At 39.2% G+C, this 26,643-nt stretch overlaps 1 protein-coding gene and 1 pseudogene across 2 annotated transcripts in view; one reads left to right on the top strand and one right to left on the bottom strand.

The window, feature by feature from the left end:
• The window catches only part of TEX11 (testis expressed 11), a 383,978-nt gene that overhangs the window by 326,715 nt on the left and 30,620 nt on the right, over positions 1 to 26,643 (bottom strand). For both annotated transcript variants that reach the window (XM_055376139.2, XM_004064340.5), the window contains exons 3-5: positions 23,839 to 23,960; positions 17,176 to 17,260; positions 5,010 to 5,089 (exon numbers count right to left, since the gene is read on the bottom strand). In XM_055376139.2, the coding sequence (XP_055232114.1) occupies positions 5,010 to 5,089; positions 17,176 to 17,260; positions 23,839 to 23,960 (287 nt within the window). The remainder of the gene's footprint in view (positions 1 to 5,009; positions 5,090 to 17,175; positions 17,261 to 23,838; positions 23,961 to 26,643) is intronic.
• LOC109024638 (WASH complex subunit 3-like) lies at positions 1,320 to 4,742 on the top strand (annotated as a pseudogene).

Consider the following 26,643-nt stretch of genomic DNA (forward strand, 5'->3'; position numbering starts at 1 on the left):
TCTGCAAGCCAAGTAAAGAGTACTCAGAAGAAATCAAACTTGCTGACACCTTAATCTTGAACTTCTAGCCTCCAAAACTGTGGGAAAATAAATATCTGTTGTTTAAGCCAACCAACCTGTGATATTGTGTTATGGCAGCCCTAGCAAACCAATACAGTGATACAAGCATATGACTAAGATACATAGAGGGAACCATGAGAGTGAAAACAGAAATGGTTATAGTAATAGCCTTAAAAGTGGCAAAGACATAGACACAAGGCAATTCATTGCAGCACCCAAATGTCCATCAAGGGAGGCTGGTTGAACATAATAAGGTACATACAGCAATTGAAATACAGCTATTAAAAATAAGGAATATCTCTATATATTTCTATGGAGTAATCCCTAGGATATAATGTTAAATGAGGAGAAAAAAATCAGGTGAAGAAGAGTATATAGGGACTGTTACCATTTATCTAAGAAAATGGGGGAATGAGGGGAGATATGAGTATATATTTGTCTGCTTATAAACACATATTTTATATAAATTTTGTACATATATTTTAAAATATTTTATATTTTGAAATATAAAAACACATTATATAATCTCTTACATGAAATGGTGTAATATTTGCATATAACCTATACACATCTTCCCATGTACTATAAATCATCTCTAGATGATTTAATACAATATAAATGCTATGTGAATAGTTGTTATACTGTATTTTTATTTGTATTATTTTTTATTGTATTGTTATCTTTTTAAGACTTTTTTGGTAATATTTTCAATCCGTGATTGGTTGAATCCAAGGATTCAGAAACATACTGCCTATAAATTATTCTGACAAAAATCAAACCTGAATCAGAACAAGCTTCTAGATCTAATTATCAGTTTACAGAAAACAAGGGTTAAAGGAAACAATGGACTATTAAGTGACACCATGAAGAAGCACCAGAACCCAGAATTTAGAAAACTCTATAGGACAACCTCATTTCTTCAACAAATAAATCCGTTCAACAGATTTTTTTTTTAAAAAAAGAGAAGAAAACATGTAGTTTCATTAAAACAGAAATATTAACAAAATACAAAGTATGGATTATCTTTGGTCCTGATTTTAAGAAACCAATTGGAGAGGGGGTGGGAGGACTAGATATTTGATTTGGGGAAATCTTTGTTAGGTTTTATCAGGTGTGGTAAAGTGAACTGGGTTTGTTGAATATAAAAATACATTGTCTTGGGGGACGTGGGGAAGCACTGGGACACGATTACAGGGTTGGGCAGGCCCCATCTGGGAGGAGTTCATGGGTGAGTCCTGGGTCCCCTGCCTCCTGAGGAGATGGATAAAGATGGGCTTCCTCTCATGGGAGTCAGGCGTAGACTTGATCAAGGTGCCAGCTATTCAGCAGAAAAGAATGGTGGCTTTTCTAAACCAAAATGTGGTGCACACTGTATAGTGCCTCAACCGCTCTTCTACATTTAGTGAGGAGAAACTGGCAAACCTTTATCTTGGTATCCAGCAAATTGAAACAATTCTCAATACTGTAGATGCAAAGTTGTCATCTATACCAGGCCTAGATGATGTCACATTTGAAGTATCTGCTTCAAGTGCCATTAGTGTCACAAATGGATCACATTCTGAAGTCACCTCAGAGTAATCACAGCAGGACAGTACATAAGACTCTGGACCACAGGAAAGTTAAGTATCAGCAGGAAATATCTTAACTGTAGCTAAAGATTCAAGATATGTCATATATCTCAAAATGGTTCAAGTGAGTGTACCAGTGATGGCAGTGAGAAAAAAAACGATATCAGAAGGACTAGACCCAGATCTTCTTGAGAGGTCAGGTGCTCCAGTGCCTGATGGCAAAAGTGAAAATCCTGCAGAACAAAGTTCAGATAGCGAATCTTCTTTAGTGACTAAGCTTAATTTTGATAAGAATTACATGTGCATGTGTATTGCAAAATCGTGGAACCAACCTAAATGCCCATCAATCAACAAGTGGATAAAAAAAACTGTGGTATATATATATAACTGAATACTGTGCAGCCATAAAAAGGAATGAATTAACAGAATTTGCAGTGACCTGGATGAGATTGGAGACTATTATTCTAAGTGAAGTAACTCAGGAATGGAAAATCAAACATCGTATGTTCTCACTGACATGTGGGAGCTAAGCTACGAGGATGCAAAGACATAAAAATGATACAATGGACTTTGGGGATTTGGAGGGAAGAGTGGGAGGGGGGCAAGGGATAAAAGACTACAAATACGATGCCTTGTATACTGCTTGGGTGATGGGTGCACCAAAATCTCACAAATCACCGCTAAAGAACTTACTCATGGCCGGATGCAGTGGCTCACACCTGTAATCCCAGCACTTTGGGAGGCCAAGGTAGGTAGATCACGAGGTCAGGAGTTCAAGACCAGCCTGGCCAAGATGGTAAAACTCCGTCTCTACTAAAAATACAAAAATTAGCCGGGTGCAGTGGCCTGTAATCCCAGCTTCTCAGGAGGCTGAGGCAGGAGAATTGCTTGAACCCAGGTGGCAGAGGTTGCAGTGAGCCAAGATCATGCCACTGCACTCCAGCCTGGGCGACAGAGTGAGACTCCATCTCAAGAAAAAAAAAAAAAAAAAGAAGAAGAACTTACGTAACCAAATACTACCTGTACCCCAATAATTTATGGAAAAAATAGAAAATAAATAAATAAATAAATGTGTAGGGGTACATTTACATTTATAAGAGATTGAACTCTCTTAGTCATAAAAACATCAAATGGCCACATATACACCACCAAGCATCCTCTATGTTTAAAAAAATTAAGCATTTACAAGCTGAAAAAAAATACATTGTCTTTTAGAAACACACACGGAAATATTTATGGGCAAAATTATACATGTTGAATTTGCTTGCAAATAATCCAGTGGGTTGGCCAGGCGCGGTGGCTCATGCCTGTAATCCCAGAACTTTGGGAGGCCAAGGTGGGCGGATCACCTGAGCTCAGGAGTTCGTGACCAGCCTGGCCAACATGGTGAAACCCCATCTCTACTAAAAACACAAAAATTAGCTGGATGTGGTGGTGGGCGCCTGTAATCCCAGCTACTCGGGAGGCTGAGGCAGGAGAATCACTTGAACCCAGGACGCAGGGGTTACAGTGAGCTGAGATCGTGCCACTGCACTCCAGCCTGAGTGACAGAGCGAGACTCTATCTCAAAAAAATAAAAAATAATAAAAATAATCCAGTGGGGCCAGGAGTTTGCTATTTGAGGAGATATAGAAGAAACAAGAGTGGCCATGAGTTGATGATTACTCTAACTGAGTGATGGGTAAATGGAGGGAATCATTGTACTGTCTTACTTGTTTTATATATGTTTGAGCTTTTTTACATAATAAAATATTTTAAAACACTAGGAAAAATATTTTTCCACTAAAAAAATGTATTTGCCGCTAAGGAGCAAGAGAACAGATACGGCTGAGTGTGGTGGCTCACTCCTGTAATCCCAGCACTTTGGGAGGCCGGGGCGGGTGGATCACTTGAGGTCAGGAGTTCGAGACCAGCCTGGCCAACATGGTGAAACCCTGTCTCTACTTAAAAAAAAAAAAAAATTAGCTGGGCATGGTGGCAAACACCTGTAATCCCAGTTACTCGGGAAGCTGAGGCAGGAGAACTGCTTGAACCTGAGAGGTGGAGGCTGCAGTGAGCCGAGATCACACCACTGCACTCCAGCCTGGGCAACAGAGTGAGATCCTGTCAAAAAAAAAAAAAAAAGAGAGAACAGATAGATGGAGCATAAAATCACTTTTTATTACTTTAATTACTTTTCTGAACAACTTAATTTTACATAAACATACATTTGTATTTTGGGGGGTGGAAATAAATGTTTAAAAAATTAATCTTTTAGGCCAGGCGCAGTGGCTCATGCCTGTAATCCCAGCACTTTGGGAGGCCGAGGTGAGCAGATCACCTGAGATCAGGAGTTCAAGACCAGCCTGACCAACATGGTGAAACCCTGTCTCTACTAAAAATACAAAAATTAGCTAGGTGTGGTGGCGCATGCCTGTAATCCCAGCTACTCGGGAGGCTGAGGCAGGAGAATTGCTTGAACCCAGGAGATGGAGGTTGCAGCGAGCCCAGATCGCACCACTGCATTCCAGCCAGGGTGACTCCCTCTCAAAATAAAAATTATAAGGAAAAAATCTTTTAAATAACAGAAATGCAAGAGGAAGACTTCCACCTTCAGCCATGATGGAATAGCTCAATTCAAACTGACTGTCCCACTCTAAACAACCCTAAAAGCTGGACAAAATATAACTGTGTGAAGGCATTGGAGTGGCTACAATCTTTGAAAGAAGGAAAACACACAAGGTGAACCCTGCATTCAACTCAGTTTTATCATATTATATATGATACAGGATTTATCAGACTGTTGTCATAGCATTTTACATGGACAAATTCTACCACTATGTATTTACACATATATTTTATAGTTTACAAAGCATTTTTCACAAAAACTCTAATTTTAACTCTATAACACTCTAAGGTAGATATTACTATTTTCATTTTACAAAAGAGAAAACTAAGTAATCTTCCAATGTCACATAGCTAGTAAGTGGCAGACCTAACCTAGGTCTTGAGACTTCAAATCCTGTACCCTTTTCCTTATTTACTTAGTGCTTCAAATTTTTCATTTGAAAAACTCATTTAGAACTAAGTATTACCATTCCCTTAGATGAAGAAACAGTTACTCTATCAAGTTAGAGATGAGAAAAGTAAAAAATAAATCATCAACCCAGAATTATAAGTTCAGTATTTGGTTCACTGAACCACCGTAATTACTACAGTATTCTGAGAACTTTAACTGCAGTAAATATACCATTATAAAAGGAACACTGAAAAGGAACACCATCAAAAAAGGATAGCACTAAAAGATTCAACCCCCTTCCAGTTTCACACTAACTTTTACCATTTTCATAGAAGTAACAACCATCTCATTTCATCTCCACTTTCTCCTAAATTAAGACTTACCATAATCAGTCGTTGAATACTTTGTTCTGAGGCAAATGAGGCTTCACACATACTCAGCAACTTGCAAGCAACATAATGTACTGCAAAACAGTAATTAGACAATGATAAACACAAAACATTCATTCTCCTTTTATATACACCAAAGAGAAAAGACAATTGAAGGAAGCCAGTTTTGTTGTTATTAAAAATAAAAATTGTAAAGGCCTTTTACAAAAATCAATTTTCAAAAGTAAATGACCTAAAACTTATTAAATGAATCATTTACTGAATGTTTCAGTAAGAGATTTATTTATTTATTTATTTTTGAGATGGAGTCTCACTCTGTCGCCCAGGATGGAGTGCAGTGACGCATGATCTTGGCTCACTACAGCCTCCACCTCCTGGGTTCCAGTGATTCCCCTGCCTCAGCCTCCCGAGTAGCTGGGATTACAGGCATGCGCCACCACGCCCAGCTAATTTTTGTATTTTTAGTAGAGACGGGGACTCACCACGTTGACCAGGCTGGTCTTGAACTCCTGACCTCAGGTGATCCACCAGCCTCGGCCTCCCAAAGTGCTGGGATTACAGGTGTGAGCCACCACACCCAGCCCAGAGAGATATTTAATACTTAAATTTTAATTTCTTAAGGTCTTAAGTCCCAAAGACTCACTAAAAATACCTGATTCCACATGATGCTCTTGTGTATACCATGTTAACAGAAAAATAATTCTAAATTCAATTGACCTAAAGCTGTTCAACATCTGACAAAATCTCTGGACATCAGAATAGTTTTTGATTTCTCTCCTAAAATGTGAAACTTTCTAAATATATATATATTTTTTTCTGTAGAGAGGGGGTCTCGCTCTGTCACTCACCCAAGCTAGAATACAGTGGCATGATCATAGCTCACTGCAGCCTCAAATTCCTGGGCTCAAGCAATCCTCCCACCTCAGCCTCCCAAAGTGCTGGGATTATAAGTGTGAGCCACCACACCTGGCCTAAACATACTCTTTTCTGTAGATGTCATAACAGTTCTTAAAGTATAATTTAGAAAATACAGACTACTTCATTATATAACTCATTTTCCCTGAAAATAGGGAAGTTTGAATAATTATAACCTCTTTATTTCTCTAGTTTATTTCAGCATAAAACATATTCAAGTTTTAAAAAACAGCTTCACAAATAAATGAACTAGTCACCTTTATGTTAGATGTCAGCAGCCATTCTACCTATGCTAACACCACTTCTAATTAATAGTCCTTTGAAAAAGAGATTTGTCTAGCGGAAATTACAGGGTAATTGAAATGGTCAGATTTTTATTGCCCATCATAAAGTGTAAAATTTATTCATCACTTAACAAAATTAATTCATTCTAAAAAACACTTTTGGTAAAATAATTACTAATCATATATTTATACTGACTTGAATTTCCAGTTTTGAAAATTTTTGAAAATGTTTCTTTTTGGCTGGGCATGGTGGCTCACACCTGTAATCCCAACACTTTAAGAGGCTGAGGTGGGTAAATCACCTGAGCTCAGGAGTTCAAGACCAGCCTGACCAACATGGTGTAACCACATCCCCAGTAAAAAAAAAAAAAAAAAATTAGCTGGGAGTGGTGGTGCATACCTGTAATCCCAGCTACTAGAGAGACTGAGGCAGGAAAGTCTCTTCAACCTGGGAGGCGGAAGTTGCAGTGAGTTGAGATCATGCCATTGCATTCCAGCCTGGGCAATAAGAACACAACTCCAACTCAAAAAAAAAAAAAAAAAAGAAGACGGGAAGTTCGGACTGGGCAGAACTCAACACAGTGAGACAAAGCGGCTGTGGCCAGACTGCTTCTCTAGATTCCTCCTCACTGGGCAGGGCATCTCTGAAAGAAAGGTAGCAGCCCCAGTCAGGGGCTTATAGATACAACTCCCATCACCCTGGGAGAGAGCACCTGGGGGAAGGGGCGTCTGTGGGCACAGCTTCAGTGAACTTAAACTTTCCTGCCTGCCGGCTCTGAAGAGAGCAGCTGATCCTAACAAGGAGGATTCTCCCAGCACAGCACTCAAGCTCTGCCAAGGAACAGACTCTGCCTCCTCAAGTGGGTCCCTGACCCCCGTGCCTCCTGACTGGGAGAGACCTCCCAACAGGGGTCGAGAAAAACCTCATACAGAAAAGCTCCAGCTGGCATTAGGCTGGTGCCCCGCTGGGACAAAGTTTCCAGAGGAAGGAGCAGGCAGCAATCTTTGCTGTTCTGCAGCCTCCACTAGTGATAACCAGGTGAACAGGGTCTGGAGTGGACCTCCAGCAAACTGCAGCAGACCTGCAGAAGAGGGGCCTGACTCTTAAAAGAAAAACTAACAAATGGAAAGCAACAACATCAACATCAACAAAAAGGACCCCCACACAAAAACCCCATCCAAAGATCATCAGCCTCAAAGATCAAAAAGGTAGATAAATCCACGAAGATGAGGAAAAACCAGTGCAAAAATGCTGAAAATTCCAAAAACCAGAATGCCTCTTCCCCTGAAAATGATCGCAACTCCTCTCCAGCAAGGGCACAAAACTGCATGGAGAATGAGTTTGACAAATTGACAGAAGTAGGCTCCAGAAGGTGGGTATAACAAATTCCTCTGAGCTAAAGGAGCATGTTCTACCCAATGCAAGGAAGCTAAGAACCTTGATAAAAGGTTACAGGAACTGCTAACTAGAATAACCAGTTTAGAGAGGAGCATAAATGAACTGATGAGCTGAAAAACAGCAGGAGAACTTCGTGAAGCATACACACGTATCAACAGCCAAATCAATCAAGCGAAGAAAGGATGTCAGAGATTGAAGACCGTTGAAGACCAACTTACTGAAATAAGGCGTGAAGACAAGATTAGAGAAAAAAGAGTGAAAAGGAACAAACAAAGCCTCCAAGAAATATGGGACTATGTGAAAAGACCAAACATATGATTGATTGGTGTACCTGAAAGTGACAGGGAGAATGGAACCAAACTGAAAAACACAATTCAGGATATTATCCAGGAGAACTTCCCCAACCTGGCAAGGCAAGCCAACATTCAAATTCAGGAAATATGGAGAACACCACTAAGATACTCCTCAAGAAGAGCAACCCCAAGACACATAATCATCAGATTCTCCAAGGTTGAAATGAAGGAAAATATATTAAGGGCAGCCAGAGAGAAAGGTCAGGTTACCCACAAAGGGAAGCCCATCAGAATAACAGTGGATCTCTCTGCAGAAATCCTACAAGCCAGAAGACAGTGGGGGCCAATATTCAACATTTTTAAAGAAAAGAATTTTCAGCAGGGTGCAGTGGCTCACACCTGTAATCCCAGCACTTTGGGAGGCCGAGGTGGGTGGATCACGAGGTCAGGAGTTCGAGACCAGCCTGGCGAATACAGTGAAACCCTTTCTACACTAAAAATACAAAAAAAAATTAGCTGGGCATGGTGGCACACACCTGTAGTCTCAGCTACTCGGGAGGCTGAGGCAGAAGAATCACTCAAACCCGGGAGGCAGAGGTTGCAGTGAGCCGAGATCATGCCACTGCACTCCAGCATGGGTGACAGAGCGAGATGCCATCTCAAAAAAAAAAAAAAGAAAAGAAAAGAAACGAATTTTCAACCCAGAATTTCATATCCAGCCAAAATAAGCTTCACAAGAAAAAGAGATTTCCAAACAAGCAAATGCTGTTGGATTTTGTAACCACCAGGCCTGCCTTACAAGAGCTCCTGAAGGAAGCACTAAATATGGAAAGGAAAAACCAGTAACAGCCACGGCAAAAACATACCAAAATATAAAGACCAATGACACTATGAAGAAACTGCATCAATTAACGAGCAAAATAACCAGCTAGCATCATGATGACAGGATCAAATTCACACATAACAATATTAACCTTAAATGTAAATGGGCTAAATGCTCCAATTAAAAGACACAGACCAGCAAATTGGATAAAGAGTCAAGACCCATCAGTGTGCTGTATTCAGGAGAACCATCTCACACACAGAGACACACATAGGCTCGAAATAAACGGATGGAGGAAGATCTACCAAGCAAATGGAAAACAAAAAAAGCAGGGGTTGCAATCCTAGTCTGATAAAACACACTTTAAACCAACAAAGATCAAAAGAGACAAAGAAGGGCATTACATAATGGTAAAGGGATCAATTCAACAAGAAGAGCTAACTATCCTAAATATATATGCACCCAATACAGGGGCACCCAGATTCATAAAGCAAGTTCTTAGAGACCTACAAAGAGACTTAAACTCCCACATAATAATAGTGGGAGATTTTAACACCCCACTGTCAATATTAGACAGATCAACGAGACAGAAAATTAACAAGGATATTCAGGACTTGAACTCAGCTCTGGAGAAAGCAGACCTAATAGACATATACAGAACTCTCCACCTCAAATCAACAGAATATACATTCTTCTCAGCACCATATAGCACTTATTCTAAAATCGACCACATAATTGGAAGTAAAACACTCCTCAGCAAATGCAAAAGAACGGAAATCAAAACAGTCTCTCAGAACACAGTGCAATCAAATTAGAACTCAGGATTAAGAAACTCACTCAAAACCGCACAACTACATGGAAATTGAACAACCTGTTCCTGAATGACTACTGGGTAAATAACGAAATTAAGGCAGAAATAGTGAAGTTCTTTGAAACCAATGAGAACAAAGAGACAACATACCAGAATCTCTGGGACACAGCTAAAGCAGTGTTAAGTGGGAAATTTACAGCACTAAATGCCCACATCGGAAAGCTGGAAAGATCTGAAATCAACACCCGAACATCACAATTAAAAGAACTAGAGAAGCAAGAGCAAACAAATTCAAAAGCCACCAGAAGACAAGAAATAACTAAGATCAGAGCAGAACTGAAGGAGATAGAGACACAGAAAACCCTTCAAAAAAATCACTGAATCCAGGAGCTGATTTTCTGAAAAGATTAAGCAAACAGATACACCGCTAACCAGATTAATAAAGTGGAAAAGAGAGAAGAATCAATTAGACAATAAAAATGATAAAGGGGCTATCACCACTGATCCCACAGAAATACAGACTACCATCAGAGAATACTATAAACACCTATACACAAATAAACTAGAAAATCTAGAAGAAATGGATAAATTCCTGGACGCATACACTCTCCCAAGACAAAACCAGAAGATGTCGAATCCCTGAATAGACCACTAACAAGTTCTGAAATTGAGACAGTAATTAATAGCCTACCAACCAAAAAAAAAAATCCCAGGACCAGACAGATTCACAGCTGAATCCTACCAGAGGTACAAAGAGGGGCTGGTACCATTCCTTCTGAAACTATTCCAATCAATAGAAAAAAAGGGACTCCTCCCTAACTGATTTTATGAGGCCAGCATCATCCTGATACCAAAACCTGGCAGAGACACAACAGAAAAGAAAATTTCAGGCCAATATCCCTGATGAACATCAATGCAAAAATCCTCAATAAAATACTGGCAAATCGAATCCAGCAGCACATCAAAAAGCTTACCTACCACGATCAAGTCAGCTTCATCCCTGGGATGCAAGGCTGGTTCAACATAGGCAAATCAGTAAACGTAATCCGTTGCATAAACAGAACCAATGACAAAAACCACATGATTATCTCAATAGATGCAGAAAAGGCCTTCAATAAAATTCAAAACCATTTCATGCTAAAAACTCTCATATCTCAAAATAATAAGAGCTATTTATGACAAACCCATAGCCAATATCATACTGAATGGGCAAAAGCTGGAAGCTTTCCTGTGGAAAACTGGCACAAGACAAGAATGCCCTCTCTCACTACTCCCATTCAACACAGTATTGAAAGTTCTGGCCAGGGCAATCAGGCAAGAGAAAGAAATAAAGTGTATTCAATTAGGAAGAGAGGAAGTCAAATTGTCTGTGTTTGCAGATGACATAATTGTATATTTAGACAATCCCATCGTCTCAGCCCAAAAACTCCCTAAGCTGATAAGCAACTTCAGCAAAGTCTCAGGATATAAAATCAATATGTAAAAATCACAAGCATTGCCATACACCAATAATAGACAAGCAGACAGCCAAATCATGAGTGAACTCCCATTCACAACTGCTACACAGAGAATAAAATACCTAGGAATGCAACTTACAAGGAATGTGAAGGATCTCTTCAAGGAGAACTACAAACCACTGCTCAAGGAAATAAGAGAGGACACAAACAAATGGAAAAAAATTCCATGCTCATGGATAGGAAAGATTAATATCGTGAAAATGGCCATACTGCCCAAAGTAATTTATAGATTCAATGCTATTCCCATCGAGCTACCACTGACTTTCTTCACAGAACTAGAAAAAACTACTTTAAATTTCATATGGAACCAGAAAAGAGCCCGTGTAGCCAAGACAATCCTAAGCAAAAAGAACAAAACTGGAGGCATCACACTACCTGACTTCAAACTATACTACAAGGCTACAGTAACCAAAACAGCATGATACTGGTACCAAAACAAATATATATACACCAATGGAACAGAACAGAGGCTTCAGAAATAACACCACCCATCTACAAACATCCGATCTTCAACAAACTTGACAAAAAAAAAGCAATGGGGGAAGGATTCCCTATTTAATAAATGTGTTGGGAAAACTGGCTAGCCATATGCAGAAAACAGAAACTGGATCCTTTCCTTACACCTTATAAAAAAATTAACTCAACATGGATTAAAGACTTAAACATAAGACCTAAAACCATAAAAACCCTAGAAGAAAATGTAGGCAATACCATTCAAGACATGGGCATGGGCAAAGACTTCATGACTAAAACACCAAAAGCAATTGCAGCAAAAGCCAAAATTGAAAAATGGGATCTAATTAAACTAAAGAGCTTCTGCACAGGAAAAGAAACTATCATCAGGGTGAACAGGCAACCTACAGAATGGGAGAAAATTTTTGCCATCTATCCGTCTGACAAAGGTCTAATATCCAGAATCTACAAGGAACTTAAAACAAATTTACAAGAAAAAAACAAACAACCCCATCAAAAAGTAGGCGAAGGATATGAACAGCCACTTCTCAAAAGAAGACATTTTTGAGGCCAAAAAAAACATATAAAAAAAGCTCATCATCACTGGTCATTAGAGAAATGCAAATGAAAACCACAGTGAGGTACCATCTCACTCCAGTTAGAATGCTGATCATTAAAAAGTCAGAAACAAGAGATGCTGGTGAGGATGCGGAGAAATAGGAACGCTTTTACACTGTTGGTGGGAGTGTAAATTAGTTCAACCATTGTAGAAGACAATGTGGCGATTCCTCTGGTTTCTAGAACCAGAAATACCATTTCGACCCAGCAATCCCATTACTGAGTATACACCCAAAGGATTATAAATCATTCTTCTATAAAGACACAGGCACACGCATGTTTATTGCAGCACTATTTACAACAGCAAAGACTTGGAACCAACCCAAATGCTCATCAATGATAGACTGGATAAAGAAAATGTGGCACATATACACCATGGAATACTATGCAGACATACAAAAGAAGGAGTGCATGTCCTTTGCGGGGACATGGATGAAACTGGAAACCATCACTGTCAGCAAACTAACACAGGAACAGAAAACCAAACACTAAATGTTCTCACTCATAAGTGGGAGTTGAACAATGAGAACACATGGACAAGGGATGGGAACATCACATACCCGGGCCTGTCAGCGGGTGGGGGCAAAGGGAGGGAGAGCATTAGGACGAATACCTAATGCATGCGGGGCTTAAAACCTAGATGACAGGCTGATAGGTGCAGCAAATCACCATGGCACATGTACACCTATGTAACAAGCCTGCGTGTTCTGCACACGTATCCCAGAACTTAAAGTAAAATAAAATAAAATAAAACAAAATAAAATAAAATAAAGAAAAGAAAAAGAAAATGTTCCCTTTCTTTATTCCAAAGTTCCAAAGTTTGCTAATCCTTCAGTATTTTCAAAGACTCTGATCTCTCAATTATTGCCCCTTTCTAAAAGTATCTTGAGTACCTCCCTCTCAACTTATTCCTTCTTCTCTACCTTCAAACGTACCCATCTCCTTACCTTGAAAAAAAAAATCAACTAACCCCACTATGCTTCAAGCTTGCATCCCATTTCTCCTCTTCCTTTGATTGACAAGCTTCTTGAATTGAAAAGTCTGTCTACTAGCTCTACTGTCTTGCTACCCACTCATCTCCTTAAATGTCCACAATCTGTTTTGCATCCTTACCACTTTACTAAAACTGCACTCCCAAAGATCACCTTCCTTAACTTCATAGCAACATTTCAAAATGGCCATAACCTTTTTGAAAAATATTACTCCCTTGGAGTTTCAGACCAGCCTAAGCAACATGGCAAAACCTGTATCTACAAAAAATACAAAAATTAGTAAGGTGTGATGCCACATGCCTTGTAGTCCCAGCTACTCGGGAAGCTGAGGTAGGAGGTTGACCTGAGCCCAGGAGGCAGGGGTTGCAGTGAGTCAATATTGCACCACTGCACTCCAACCTGGGTGACAGAGCCAGATCCTGTCTCAAAAAAAAAAAAAAATTACCCCCTTGGCCTGAAATATCCTGGTCCTTGTGTGGGAAATATCTTAGTCTAAGAACTTTGTCTGCTCCAATCCTGACATTCGTAATCCAGCTGTTTATAGTTATCACCAATAAGTCTTCAAGCCAAAGGCAGCTGAGGATGAAACAGAATGCTACTTCCATATAAAGATGTTTTCTTTGTTGCTGTTGCTCCATCTTGTCTTCTCACCAGCCTGTTCTTGACCTCTCTATATTATAAACATCTTGGTTACATAATTGGTGACTGATACCTTTGAACATCGGCTTTACTCTGCTCTACCCACAGCCTGAAATTGAATTGACTTTAGATAAACACGGGGTTATACCCTCTGACATTTATAAATTTTTAAATTATTGTTTATCTAGCTTTAAACTATTCCTTCCGAAATCCTCAAGCATAATTTAAGATTGGTATCTTTGTTCTGGTATCTTACCTTTTCCCTTTCATTTACTATGTACTATAACATGGTACGAGAACCCTATACGGAGAATGCACTCAATAAATGACTAATAAATCTCCTGTCGAATTTTTTTTTGTTTTTTTGAGAGGGAGTCTTGCTCTGTTGCCCAGGCTGGAGTGCAGTGGCGCAATCTCGGCTCGCTGCAAGCTCCGCCTCCCAGGTTCACGCCATTCTCCTGCCTCGGCCTCCTGAGCAGCTGGGACCACAGGAGCCCACCACCACGCCTGGCTAATTTTTCATATTTTTTTTTTTTTTTTTTTTTGAGACGGAGTCTGGCTCTGTCGCCCAGGCTGGAGTGCAGTGGCGCAATCTCAGCTCACTGCAAGCTCCGCCTCCCGGGTTCACGCCATTCTCCTGCCTCAGCCTCCCGAGTAGCTGGGACTACAGGCGCCCGCCACTACGCCCGGTTAATTTTTTGTATTTTTAGTAGAGACGGGGTTTCACCATGTTAGCCAGGATGGTCTCGATCTCCTGACCTCGTGATCCGCCTGCCTCAGCCTCCCAAAGTGCTGGGATTACAGGCGTGAGCCACTGCGCCTGGCCAACCTCCTGTAGAATTTTTTGACTGTTCCTTTTGGTCATCTATCCTTATTCTTTTTATTTTAACTTTGAAGCTGGTAGATTCAGAGTTAAAATCTCACTACTTTGTTCTTCTCTCAATACCACTGATTCTTAAATTTTGGTGTGCATGAGAATTCCTGAGACATTTTTTCAAATTATAGACATGCCCAGGTTTCATCCTGAACCTAAATGAATCAAAACCACCAATGGAAGGGCCTGGGCATCTGTATTTTTCACAGCCTTCACAGGTGATTCTGATTTTTTGGGGGGAGGGGGAGGGATGGAGTTTCACTCTTGTCGCCCAGGATGGAGTGCAATGGTGTGATCTCAGCTCACTGCAACCTCCGCCTCCAGGGTTCAAGTGATTCTCCTGCTTCAGCCTCCCAAGTAGCTGGGATTACAGGCACACACCACCATGCCCGACTAATTTTTGTATTTTTAATAGAGACGGGGTTTCACTACGTTGGCCAGGCTGGTCTTGAACTCCTGATCTCAGGTGATCCACTCACCTAGGCCTCCCAAAGTGCTGGGATTATAGGCGTGAGCCACCACTACCAGCCTGATTCTGATTTATACCAATATTTAAGAACCACTGCTCTTTATTTTTTTCCTCAAAGAACTCAACTACTCTTCTGTCTTCAACTACCACCTCTGTGTAAATCATTGCCAAATCTGTAGGCTCAGTCCTGACCTTTCTCATAAGCTCTAGTCTCACATCTCCAACCTTATTGTCATCTCAAATGCAACAGGTCTAAAACTAAAACTTACAAGTCATTCATCTACTTCTGACTTTCCTGTTCATTGTTCCATAATTCCTCCAAATAATAAAGAATTATAGCTTATAAATCTTCATGACTTATTTATTTCATCACATCCAGGCACACTACATTTGTTTTTAAGGAAACAAAATATATTCCAATAAACATATTTTTGAAATAAAATTATTTTAGTTTGGAGGCCTCCTGCACTGATAATCTATTCTCCACTGTATCAAAAAAAGTATGATACACATAACAAGCACCCAAATATCTGATTAAGAACTGCTACGTGAAATGAGACAGTACATGGGACTCTCTTCTTTACTGTCTCTTGTCCCCTCTCTTATCCTTCCCTTTTCTTCTCTTATCTCTTGCTTCTCCCTCTTCTTCTCTCCCCTCTTGCCTTTCTCCTCTTCTTGCTTTCCCCTTTTTTCTCCACTTTCCCCACCCATTTAGTATTTTTCCTCTTACAGCCCCCCCCTTTTTTTTTAACAGTCTCTCTTCTCTTCCCTAGCTCTCTCATCTCCCCGGCCCTAACCCCATCAACACTGTGTGGTTCTGCCCTCACCCCTTGCCGTCCCTTAAAAAAAAAAAGAAAAAGAAAAAAAGAAATGAGACAGTACTTGGGAAGAGGCTGTGACACCCACTTCATCTACCATATCCCTATTTGATAAGCAGTAAACAGCTAAAGCAATACTTCTTCATATGCAGAATGGTAGGAGTTAAGAATTAACGCACTTTAATATCACACGGTTCACCTGTGTACTAAGTTTCTTCCACTGATAAATTCCTAGCTCTTACCTCCCCATAACTACCGGATCTGAGGCTCCTGGGAGCAATGATATCAATTTATCTAAGAGTTAAAGAGCTAGAACTGTTCTCTAAACATGCTAATAGAGTGGACTCATGAGCAAGTATATTCTTGATTATATTAAGCACAATTACCCTATATCTACACTGAAGTTGTATACAGTTTTGTTCATATTCACAAAGATAAATAGTTAGTAGTAAATTATATTTGTTGCATACAGACAAAAGTCATTTGTCTTTACAATGTCAAGCAGTCCAGAGGTTCACCCTTTGGTATGTTACTTCAATGTATCCTTTATAACTGGCAATATACTTCCCATAAATGCATTTGCTGTCACTATGCCTGTCGAAAATCACTAACTGTCAGCACACTAGACTTTGCCCATTTAGCTAAAGCGCTAGAACATTGCCAGACAGTGGACCACATTCAAAGCATCCAAGAAGATGAGTTTAGTTTGAGATTTTTGGTTTTTTGTTCTTGTTGTTTGCTCTCACAGGTAGAAATCATTTCTATAATTTCTCAGTAACTCATTCCAATGTTTATCAATCCACCTCCTGAGGAAACTATTCTTTACACTTTTTAAAATCTGAATATGTCATATGGCAACACTTATTCTATTATTAATAGAGGGGAAACTACTATTTGATGGTCCTTCGGAACCCTGAAGATTTTGATCATCTCCATGAGAAATAATCCATGTCCTTTAACATTTCTTTAAGTTCTCACTGTCCCACCTTTTAATCATCTTTGTTGTTCACCTCCTGACTATTTCTTGCAGTGATATCTTTAAACATTTGTTAATAAGGAGCTAACCTCTGAAAAAAAAATCATAAAACTGAGGGAGGCCATTTGCTTGAGAAACCATTGTTCCTGGGTTGTTTTGTTTGTCTTTTAACAAATCTCTATCTAAGAACGGGTCAAAACATTATTTAAACTGCAGGAATACTACCCAATATATAGTAAGAACACGCCTCATAATACATGTCACAATATGTATACATACATCTAATTTTCTGCTCTTCATTTACAGGCCAACCTCCTCCTATGGTAAGTGCCCAGTTCCATAGGTTTACTGCCATTTCTTCAATCTGGTCAAAGAGAAACATTTCCTTAGTTAGTTAAAACACTGGCCACCTCCAACGGTATTTTCATTCTTGAATGTTGTATGCTTATATAACTATTGTGGGTCATTTCCAGGCCCTCCATAATCTAGTCCCATTCTACCTCTCCCCCCAAAAACTTACCCACTGTTAGAGTAATTATCTGTTTCCTGAACACAACTTGTTCATTCCTATCGATGTGTGTTTATTCATACTATTGATATACCTTCACCTGATATACCTCCTCCCTTTGTTTTTATGTAACTCAAATCCATTTCAGTCTCACCAACAACATAAATGAAGCTTTCAGCAACCATTACAGTCTACGTTGTTCTTTCTTCTCTGAATTCATATATTCATTAAGTTGTATACAATTTGGCAATTAATTATATTACTTTGTATCATTTATTCTTTGTTTTATTTCTTTTCTTTAACCCAATTTATGCACAGAAGTGGTACAAAATGTATGTTAGTTTTAAGTCTTTTCTTCCATGCCACTTTTCTCACTTACCATTTCACATTTTTCTGATGAGCTTCAGTTTAAACAGATGATTTATTTAACATGTGATATAGTTTGGATATTTTTCCCCTGGGAATCTCATATCAAAATTTGATCCCCAATGTTGGAGGTGGGGCTGATGGGAGGTACTAGGGTCACGGGGATGGATCCCTCATTGTCTTGGTGCTGTCCTCACAGTAATGAGTGAGTTCTCAGTCTATTAGTTACTGCAAGATCTGATTTTTAAAAAAGAGCCTGGTACCTCCTCCTTTCTCTTTCCTCCTCTCTCATCATGTGATGCCTGCTCCCTTTCCCCTTCCAACATGATTGGAAACTTCCAGAGGCCCTCACTGGAAGCAGATGCCAGTGCCATGCTTCTTATATGATCTGCAGAACCATGAGCCAAATAAACTTCTTTTCCTTATCAATTACCCAGCCTCAGGTATTTCCTTTATAGCAATGCAAACGGCCTAATGCAGCATGGTTGTCATTTCACTTATTATTCTGGGGCTAATTATCATGTCCATCTCCATCACATAGTATCCTCAATGCCACAGTTGATCAAATGATGACTTCTTTTTTTTTTTTTTTTTTTTTTTGGAGACAGAGTCTCATTTTGTTGCCCAAGCTGGAGTGCAATGGCATGATCTCGGCTCACTGCAACCACCACCTCCCGGGTTCAAGTGATTCTCCCACCTCAGCCTCCCAAGTAGCTGGGATTACAGGCACCCACCATAATGCCTGGCTAATTTTTGTATTTTTACTTGAGATGGGGTTTCACCATGTAGGCCAGACTGGTCTCGAACTCCTGACCTCAGGTGATCCACCCGCCTCGACCTCCCAAAGTGCTGGGATTACAGGCATGAGCCACCACACCCGGCTGACTTTCATACTAAGTATTATTTCATTTGTATCACTAAAAACACATGGAGTTAATAACTGCACTCCAAATTACCCAGAAGGACAAATGATTTGACATATTATGATGGGAAATGAGCATCCAGACTAAATAGCTTAAAGAAGCTACCTGTTTCAGCATTTTGGAAAGCAATTTGGCAACATATAAAAATGTTCGCCTGGGTGCGGTGGCTCACGCCTGTAATCCCAGCACTTTGGGAGGCCAAGGCGGTCGGATTGCCTGAGGTCAGGTGTTCGAGACCAGCCTGGCCAACATGGTCAAACCCCATCTCTACTGAAAAATACAAAAATTAGTCGTGCGTGGTAGCAGGTGCCTGTAATCCCAGCTACTCGGGAGGCTGAGGCATGAGAATTACTTGACCCCAGGAGGCGGAGGTTGCAGTGAGCCAAGATCATGCCACTGCACTCCAGCCTGGGCGAGACAGAGCGAGACTCCGTCTCAATAAAAATAAATAAATAAGTAAATAAATAAATAAACAAATAAAGTTCATATCTTTTGTCCCAATAGTTGCCCTTTTGAGACTTTATCCTAAGAAATAGACGAAAATGTGTGGGGGGATAATCTTTGCACTTAATAGTGTTCTTCATATCATTATTTATAACAGTGAAAAATGAGGAACAATATGAGAAACAATATAAATATCCAATAATAAAGAAATAGGTGAATTATTATAACCTTCCTTGATGGAATAGTATTCATCCATTTAAAATAGTGGTCATGGCCAGACATGGTGGCTCACGCCTGTAATCCCAGCACTCTGGGAGGCCGAGGCAGGTGGATCACTTGAGGTCAAGAGTTCGAGACCAGCCTGGCCAACGTGGTGAAACCCCGTCTCTACTAAAAATACAAAAAAAAAAAAAAATAGCCAGGTGTGGTGGTGCATACCTGTAGTCTCAGCTACTCGGGAGGCTGAGGCAGAAGAATCACTTAAACCTGAGAGGCGGAGGTTGCAGTGAGCCGAGATCATGCCACTGCACTCCAGCCTGGGCGACAGAGCGAGACTCTGCCTCAAAAAAATAAAAATAAAAACAAAAATAAAATAAAATAGTGGTCATGAAAACTATGTTTTTAACACGGGAAAATATTTATTACATGTCTAGTGAAAAAGGAAAGAAGGAAAGATACAAAACTGTATGTACAGAAAGTTGTACATATGCAAATCTTACCCCAAAGAAGAACTTCAATAAAATATTGGATTCTAGTTAATGATATGCACACTAAAACATTTAGGGGGGAAATGTACTGTTGTCAGCAACTCACTTTAAAATGCACCCAAAAAATAAGATGCGCTAATGGACAAATGTATATGTGATGAAGCAAATATGGTAAAATGTTTACAACTGTAGAATGTAAGTGGCTGTTACATAGGTGTCCAGTGTAATATTCTTTCAACTTTTCTGTTTGAAAATGTTTATTTTAAAATGTTGGGAAAACAGAGCAAATTGCCTTTTATGATGCCAGAAATATTACATGTACAGTATAATTATAGCTAAATAACATTTAAACTGTAAAACTATTAAAGAAAATACATTAAAATAATAGTAGTTATATTGAAGTGGTGTGTTTGCATGTGATTTTGTATCCATTTTTTTAAACTTTCTGTGAAGTTATGTTACTTTATGATTTTAAATAAATTCTTGTATTTTCTCATATTGTGTTAGAAAGGATAAGATAAACTATGACTGTAAATACTTCATAATCACAAAACATATTTATTCAACACATATATATTAAGCACCTAAGATGTGGCAGGTTTTGTCTTAGGTTTACATAAATGTATAATGATAAGCATAGTAAATACATGCTGCAAACAGAAGTAAATAATATGAAGATTAGACTTTCCAGAAAGAAAATAAATTCAAGGCATTTCCAAAACCAAGCAGATCTTCTTCAAAAATAAGACCAAACTCTTATGGCTCATGCCTGTAGTTCTAACACTGGGAGGCCAAAGAGGGCAGATTGCTTGAGCTCAGGAGTTCAAGACTAGCCTGTGCAACACGGAGAAACCCCATCTCTATGAAAAGTACAAAAAATTAGCTGGGTTATGGTGGCACATGCCTGCAGTCCCAGCTACTCGGAGGGCTGAGGGGGATCACTTGAGCCCAGGAGGTCGAGGATGCAGTGAGCCGAGATCATGCAACTGCACTCCAGACCAAGACACAGTCTCAAAAAACAAACAAACAAACAAACAAACCCAAACTCTTGGAATCTTATAATTTGTTTTCACTAACAGCTAAGTACAGTAAGAGGTTATGATCTAAAAAGAGACTTACCACCGGGCACAGTGGCTCACACCTGTAATCCCAGCACTTTGGGAGGCCGAGGTGGGTGGATCTCTTGAGGCCAGGAGTTCGAAACCAGCCTGGCCAACATGGCAAAAACACATCTCTACTAAAAACACAAAAATTAGCCAGGTGTGGTGGTGCCTGCCTGTAATCCCAGCTACTTGGGTGGCTGAGGCACGAGAACTGCTTCAAACCAGGAGGCAGAGGTTGCAGTGAACTGAGATCCTGACACTGCACTCCAGCCTGGGCAACAGAGTGTGATTGTCTTAAAAGAAAAAAACAAAACAAAAACAAAAACTGAGATACCACCTCACAGTCACTAGGATGACTACTATCAATAAAAAAACAGAACAACAAGTATTGGTGATAATGTGAAGAAACTGGTACCCTTGTTCACTATTAATAGAAATGTAAAATGGTATAGTTGCTATGGAAAACAGTATGGTGGTTCCTCAAAAAATTAAAAACAGAATTGCCATATGATACAGCAATTCCAATTCTGGGTATATATCCAAAAGAATTAAATGCAGGGACTTGAACAGAAATTTCCATACCAATGCTCATAGCAACGTTATTCACAATAGGCAAAAGGTAGATGCAACCCAAGTGTCCATCAACAAATGAATGGATAAACAAAATGTGGTACACACATACAATGGATTATTCAGTCTTAAAAAGGAAGGAAATTCTGACACATGCTGCAACATGAATGAACCTTGAAGACATTATACTAAGAGAAATAAACCAGCCACAAAAAGACAATTATTACATGATTCCACTTACATGAGGTACTGAGAGTAGTCAAATTTATAGAGACAGAAAGTAGAATGGTGGTTGACAAGCTGATCCCAAAATTCGTAAGAATTTTAGAGGGCAAGGGGGAGTTGTTTAATGGATATAGAGTTTCAGTTTTGCAAGATGAAAAGGGTTCTGGATAATAGCTGCACAATGTGAACATACTTAACACAAGGGAACTATACACCTAAAGATAGTTAAGATGGTAAATTTTGTGTTATGTGTATTTTACCACAATAAAAAACACAATGAGATAACACTTCATACCCACTAGAATGACTATAATCAAAAAGACAAATAATGACAAATGTCAGCAAGGAGGTGGAAAAACTGGATCCCTCTATCCCTCTTTTTTTTTTTTTTTTTTTTTTTTGAGACGGAGTCTCGCTCTGTCACCCAGGCTGGAGTGCAGTGGTGCAATCTCGGCTCACTGCAAGCTCCGCCTTCTGGGTTCACGCCATTCTCCTGCCTCAGCCTCCCAAGTAGCTGGGACTACAGGCGCCTGCCACCATGCCCGGCTAATTTTTGTATTTTTAGTAGAGACAGGGTTTCACTGTGTTAGCCAGGATGGTCTCGATCTCCTGACCTTGTGATTTGCCCGCCTCGGCGTCCCAAAGTGCTGGGATTACAGGCGTGAGTCACCGTGCCCAGCCAACTGGATCCCTCTTATATTGCTAGTGGGAATGTAAAATGGTGCGGCCACTTTGGAAAACAATCTGGCAGCAGCAAACCAACATGGCACATGTATACATATGTAACAAACCTGCCCGTTGTGCACATGCACCCTAGAACTTAAAATTTAAAAAAAGTAAAAAAAAAAAAAAAAGTTTAGAGTTAACACATGGCCCAGCAATTTCATTCTTAGGTACAAACCTAAGAAAAATGAAAACATAAAAATCTGTACATGAGTATTTATAGCAGCATTATTCATAATAGCCAAAAGGTGGAAGCAATGAAAACGTTCATGAATAGATGAATGGACAAACAAAATATGGTATATCCATACAATGGGATATTATTCAGTCATAAAAATGTATGAAGTACAAATACATGCAACAATATGGATGAACTTTGAAAACATCTTGCTAAGTGAAAACAGTCAGTAAACCACACATTGTATGATTCTATTTATATAAAATGTCCTCATTAGGCAAAACCATAGAGACCAAAAGTAGATTAGTGGTTGCCTAGGGCTGAGGGTGAGGGAGGGAAGAGGATGGGAGGAAATGGAGAGTGTTTGTGAATGGGTGTGCGGTTTCTTTTTGAGGTGATGAAAATATTCTAAAATTAACTAACTGTGGTGATAGGTGCACAACAACTCTGTGAAATACTAAAAACTATTGAATTGTATACTTGAAATGGGTGAATTGCATGGTATGTAAATTACTTCTAAATAAAGGTATTTATATATACATAAACACATATATACATATATGGATACATATATATATAAAGAGGAAGAGAGATTTACAGTAAACTTTCCTCTCACCTTTCCATATAAGTAGTCACCAAAATGGAAGTATTTGCCCAAGGTAAATATTCTCAAAAGTGTTTCAAGCCTCAAGACAACTTCCATATTAAGTAAGTAACAGACCTTCATTTAAACATTAGAAAATTACCCCCAAAAAAAGCACTTCTGAAGGCTTATAGTCAACTGAGTTCTCCACTACTGGGTGGCTCCACTACTTTGCTGCAAAGGGAAGGAAAAGAGAACTAGTATGTGCCCAGGACCTTATATATGTTATTTTGTTTACTATTCATAACAACACTTGGAGGTGGGTATTACTAGTATCATTTAACAGGTGAGAAAACTGAAGCCTGGAGAGGTTAATAAATATTAATAATAAATAACATTGCTAATAAATAAATAATAAATATTAAACAAGCACATATTTTCCCATTGGTTTCTAAAATTTTTCCCCCTAAATTAGGTGTGAACATCCAAAAGTAGATTTTTATATGTTTAGCAATGGTTAAGCATGAAGACTACTTTTTTACCTATATAATACATTGGTTAAAATGAAGAATCATCAAAACTTATCATAAACAGAATTATTTTTATACTAACCTGAATGTCTGTTATTTCAGCCATAGACTCCCTGTTGATATTTGCTATGTCGCTGAAGAGTCTATCAATTGCCTCTGGTATGTTAGGTGAATTATCATTTGTAACCAGGTTTTCAACAACTTCTGAAATAACAATGGATGATAAATGTGCTGTGAACTATTACCATTGGCTAAATGTAGCAAATCACTTTTAAATCTATGTCTAAATCATTGGCCAAATGAATACAGCATGAAGGAACTTGATCCTTAGAGTAAAACCAAACTGGAGATTTAAAGTTTCTTTAAGCTAGAGTATAATTTTCAAATAAAATTTGCATTCTTTGGGAGTCACTTGTTTATAACATAATCATTACTCATTCTCAGAAAGTAAAATGCATTGACTTCACAAATAGTAATGTTATTAGGTAATATTAAAAGTACAAAACAGGCCAAGCATGGTGGCACACGTCTTTAGCCCTAGCTAGTCCAAAGGCTGAGGTAGGAGGATCACTTGAGTCCAGGAGTTCAAGGCTACAGTGAGCTACGATCCTGCCACTGTACTCCATGCAGCATGGGCTACAGAGTGAGACCCTTTCTCTAAAACAAACAAAAAAACCCTTCAAAACTGAACTTAACAGTGTCTTCAAAACCAGAAAATGTAGAAATTCTGAAAGAAGATCTGAATATGTGTCCTGTAAAACTGAAAAACTTACTAATATTTTCAAGCATTAGACAGACATATCTAACTGCTGGCTCTGAAGTCTTGAACTTACTTTGCAAGAAAAAAATGACATGCTCAATTAGCAACATTAACCAGATATTGAATCTGCACAAATGATGTCACCATTTTCTAAATGGTCTGAGCTCCAGACTCCAAATAGCTGAATCTTACCAGGCCATGGAATTCCTTCAAACCCAAGCATTAGCTGGGCAGGATGCTCCACGCCTATAGTACCAACTACTCAGGAGGCTGTGGCAGGAGGATCCCTTGAGCCCAGGAGTTTGAAACAGGCTGGGCAACATAGCAAGACATCATCCAAAAAAAAAAAAAAAACTAAAACTAAAACTAGACCAGGCCCAGTGGCTCATGCTTGTAATCCCAGCACATTGGGAGGCTGAGGCAGGCGGATCACTTCAGGCCAGGAATTCAAGACCAGCTTGCTCACATGGCAAAACCCCATCCCTATTAAAAATACAAAAATTAGCTAGGCGTGGTGTGCCCGCCTGTAATCCCAGCTACTGGGGTGGCTGAGGCATAAGAATTGCTTGAGCCTGGGAGGTTGAGGTTGTAGTTAGCTCAGATCATGCCACTGAATTCCAGCCTGGGCAACAGAGCAAGACTGTGTCTCAAAAAAAAACACAAAACTAAAACTAAACAATAAGCATGATGTAGAATCACAATTGATGCCCTTCATATTATCAAAATTGAGGTTTTTTTCAAACTCGTGACAGAAATGTCCATAAGCTACATATTTCTAATTTCTTGCAACATTCTTGAGCCTCAAATTAGCAAAAATGTTATTAATATTCATAACAGTACTATAAAAGCACCTTCTAAAAGATTTTTAAGCTGCTAAAATAAACAGAACTTTTACCTTGCTACAATAAAAAATAAATCAGCTACAAAAATTTCAGTTAAACAAATGCTTGAGGTGATGGATATCCTATTTACCCTGATGTGATTATTACACATTCTATGTCTGTATCAAAATATCTCATGTATCCTATAAATATATACACCTACTATGTATGCATAAAAATAAAAATTAAAAATTAAAATTCTAGCTAAACATAAGACTACAGATTCCAATAAAGACGTCACAAAGCAAATTAAAAAGTATTTAAAATTCACACATTTTAAATACTTTAGGTGAAAAAATATATATGAAAAGAAAAATACAAAAATTAGCCAGGCACGGTGGCACATACCTGCAGTCCCAGCTACTCCAGAAGGTGAGACAGGAGAATCTCTTGAACCCAGGAGGCAGAGGTTGCAGTGAGCTGAGATCGGCCACTGCACTCCAGCCCGGGCAACAGAACAAGACTCCATCTCAAAAAAAAAAAAAAAAGAAAGAAAAAGAAAAAAGAAACCCTCTATCTTTCTTTTTCCCATAAGTTGTTTAATGGAAAGACTGATGTTAAATATCTTGACTCCTCTAAGTATTGGGCTGAGGGGCATATATTTATATAGCCCTTACTCAAAATATTGGTAACAGAATCAGGGAGATTTTAAAATTGATGTTTTTAAAAATACAAATATTGTTTAAAGAACAGATTTTTTAAAATATTTTTGAGAAGAAAACAAAACCCCAATATAAACTTTCGTTTGTTTGTTTTGTTTTGTTTTTAAGACAGAGTCTTACTCTGTCACCTAGGCTGAAGTACAGTGGCGGATCTTGGCTCACTGCAGTCTCCGCCTCCCAGGTTCAAGCAATTCTCCTGCCTCAGCCTGCTGAGTAGCTGGGACTACAAGCACATGCCACCAATATACGTTTTAAAAAAAACATCCTGGCCAGCCGTGGTGGCTCATGCCTGTAATCCTAACAGTTTGGGAGGCTGAGGCAGGTAGATTGCTTGAGCTCAGGAGTTTGAGACCAGCCTGGGGAACACAGTGAGACTTCATCTCCATAAAAAACTTAAAAATTAGCTGGGTGTGGTGGCTCACACCTGTAGTTCCAGCTACTCGGTGGCTGAGGTGAGAGGATCACTCCAGCCCAGGAGGTGGAAGCTGCAGTTAAGCTATGATCATGCCACGGCACTCCAGCTGGGTGACAGAGCAAGACCTTGTCTCTCAAAAAAAAAAAAAAAAAAAAAAAAAAAAATCCTA

This window comes from Gorilla gorilla, chromosome X (assembly GCF_029281585.2).
Source record: "Gorilla gorilla gorilla isolate KB3781 chromosome X, NHGRI_mGorGor1-v2.1_pri, whole genome shotgun sequence".
NCBI classification, from domain to species: Eukaryota; Metazoa; Chordata; class Mammalia; order Primates; family Hominidae; genus Gorilla; species Gorilla gorilla.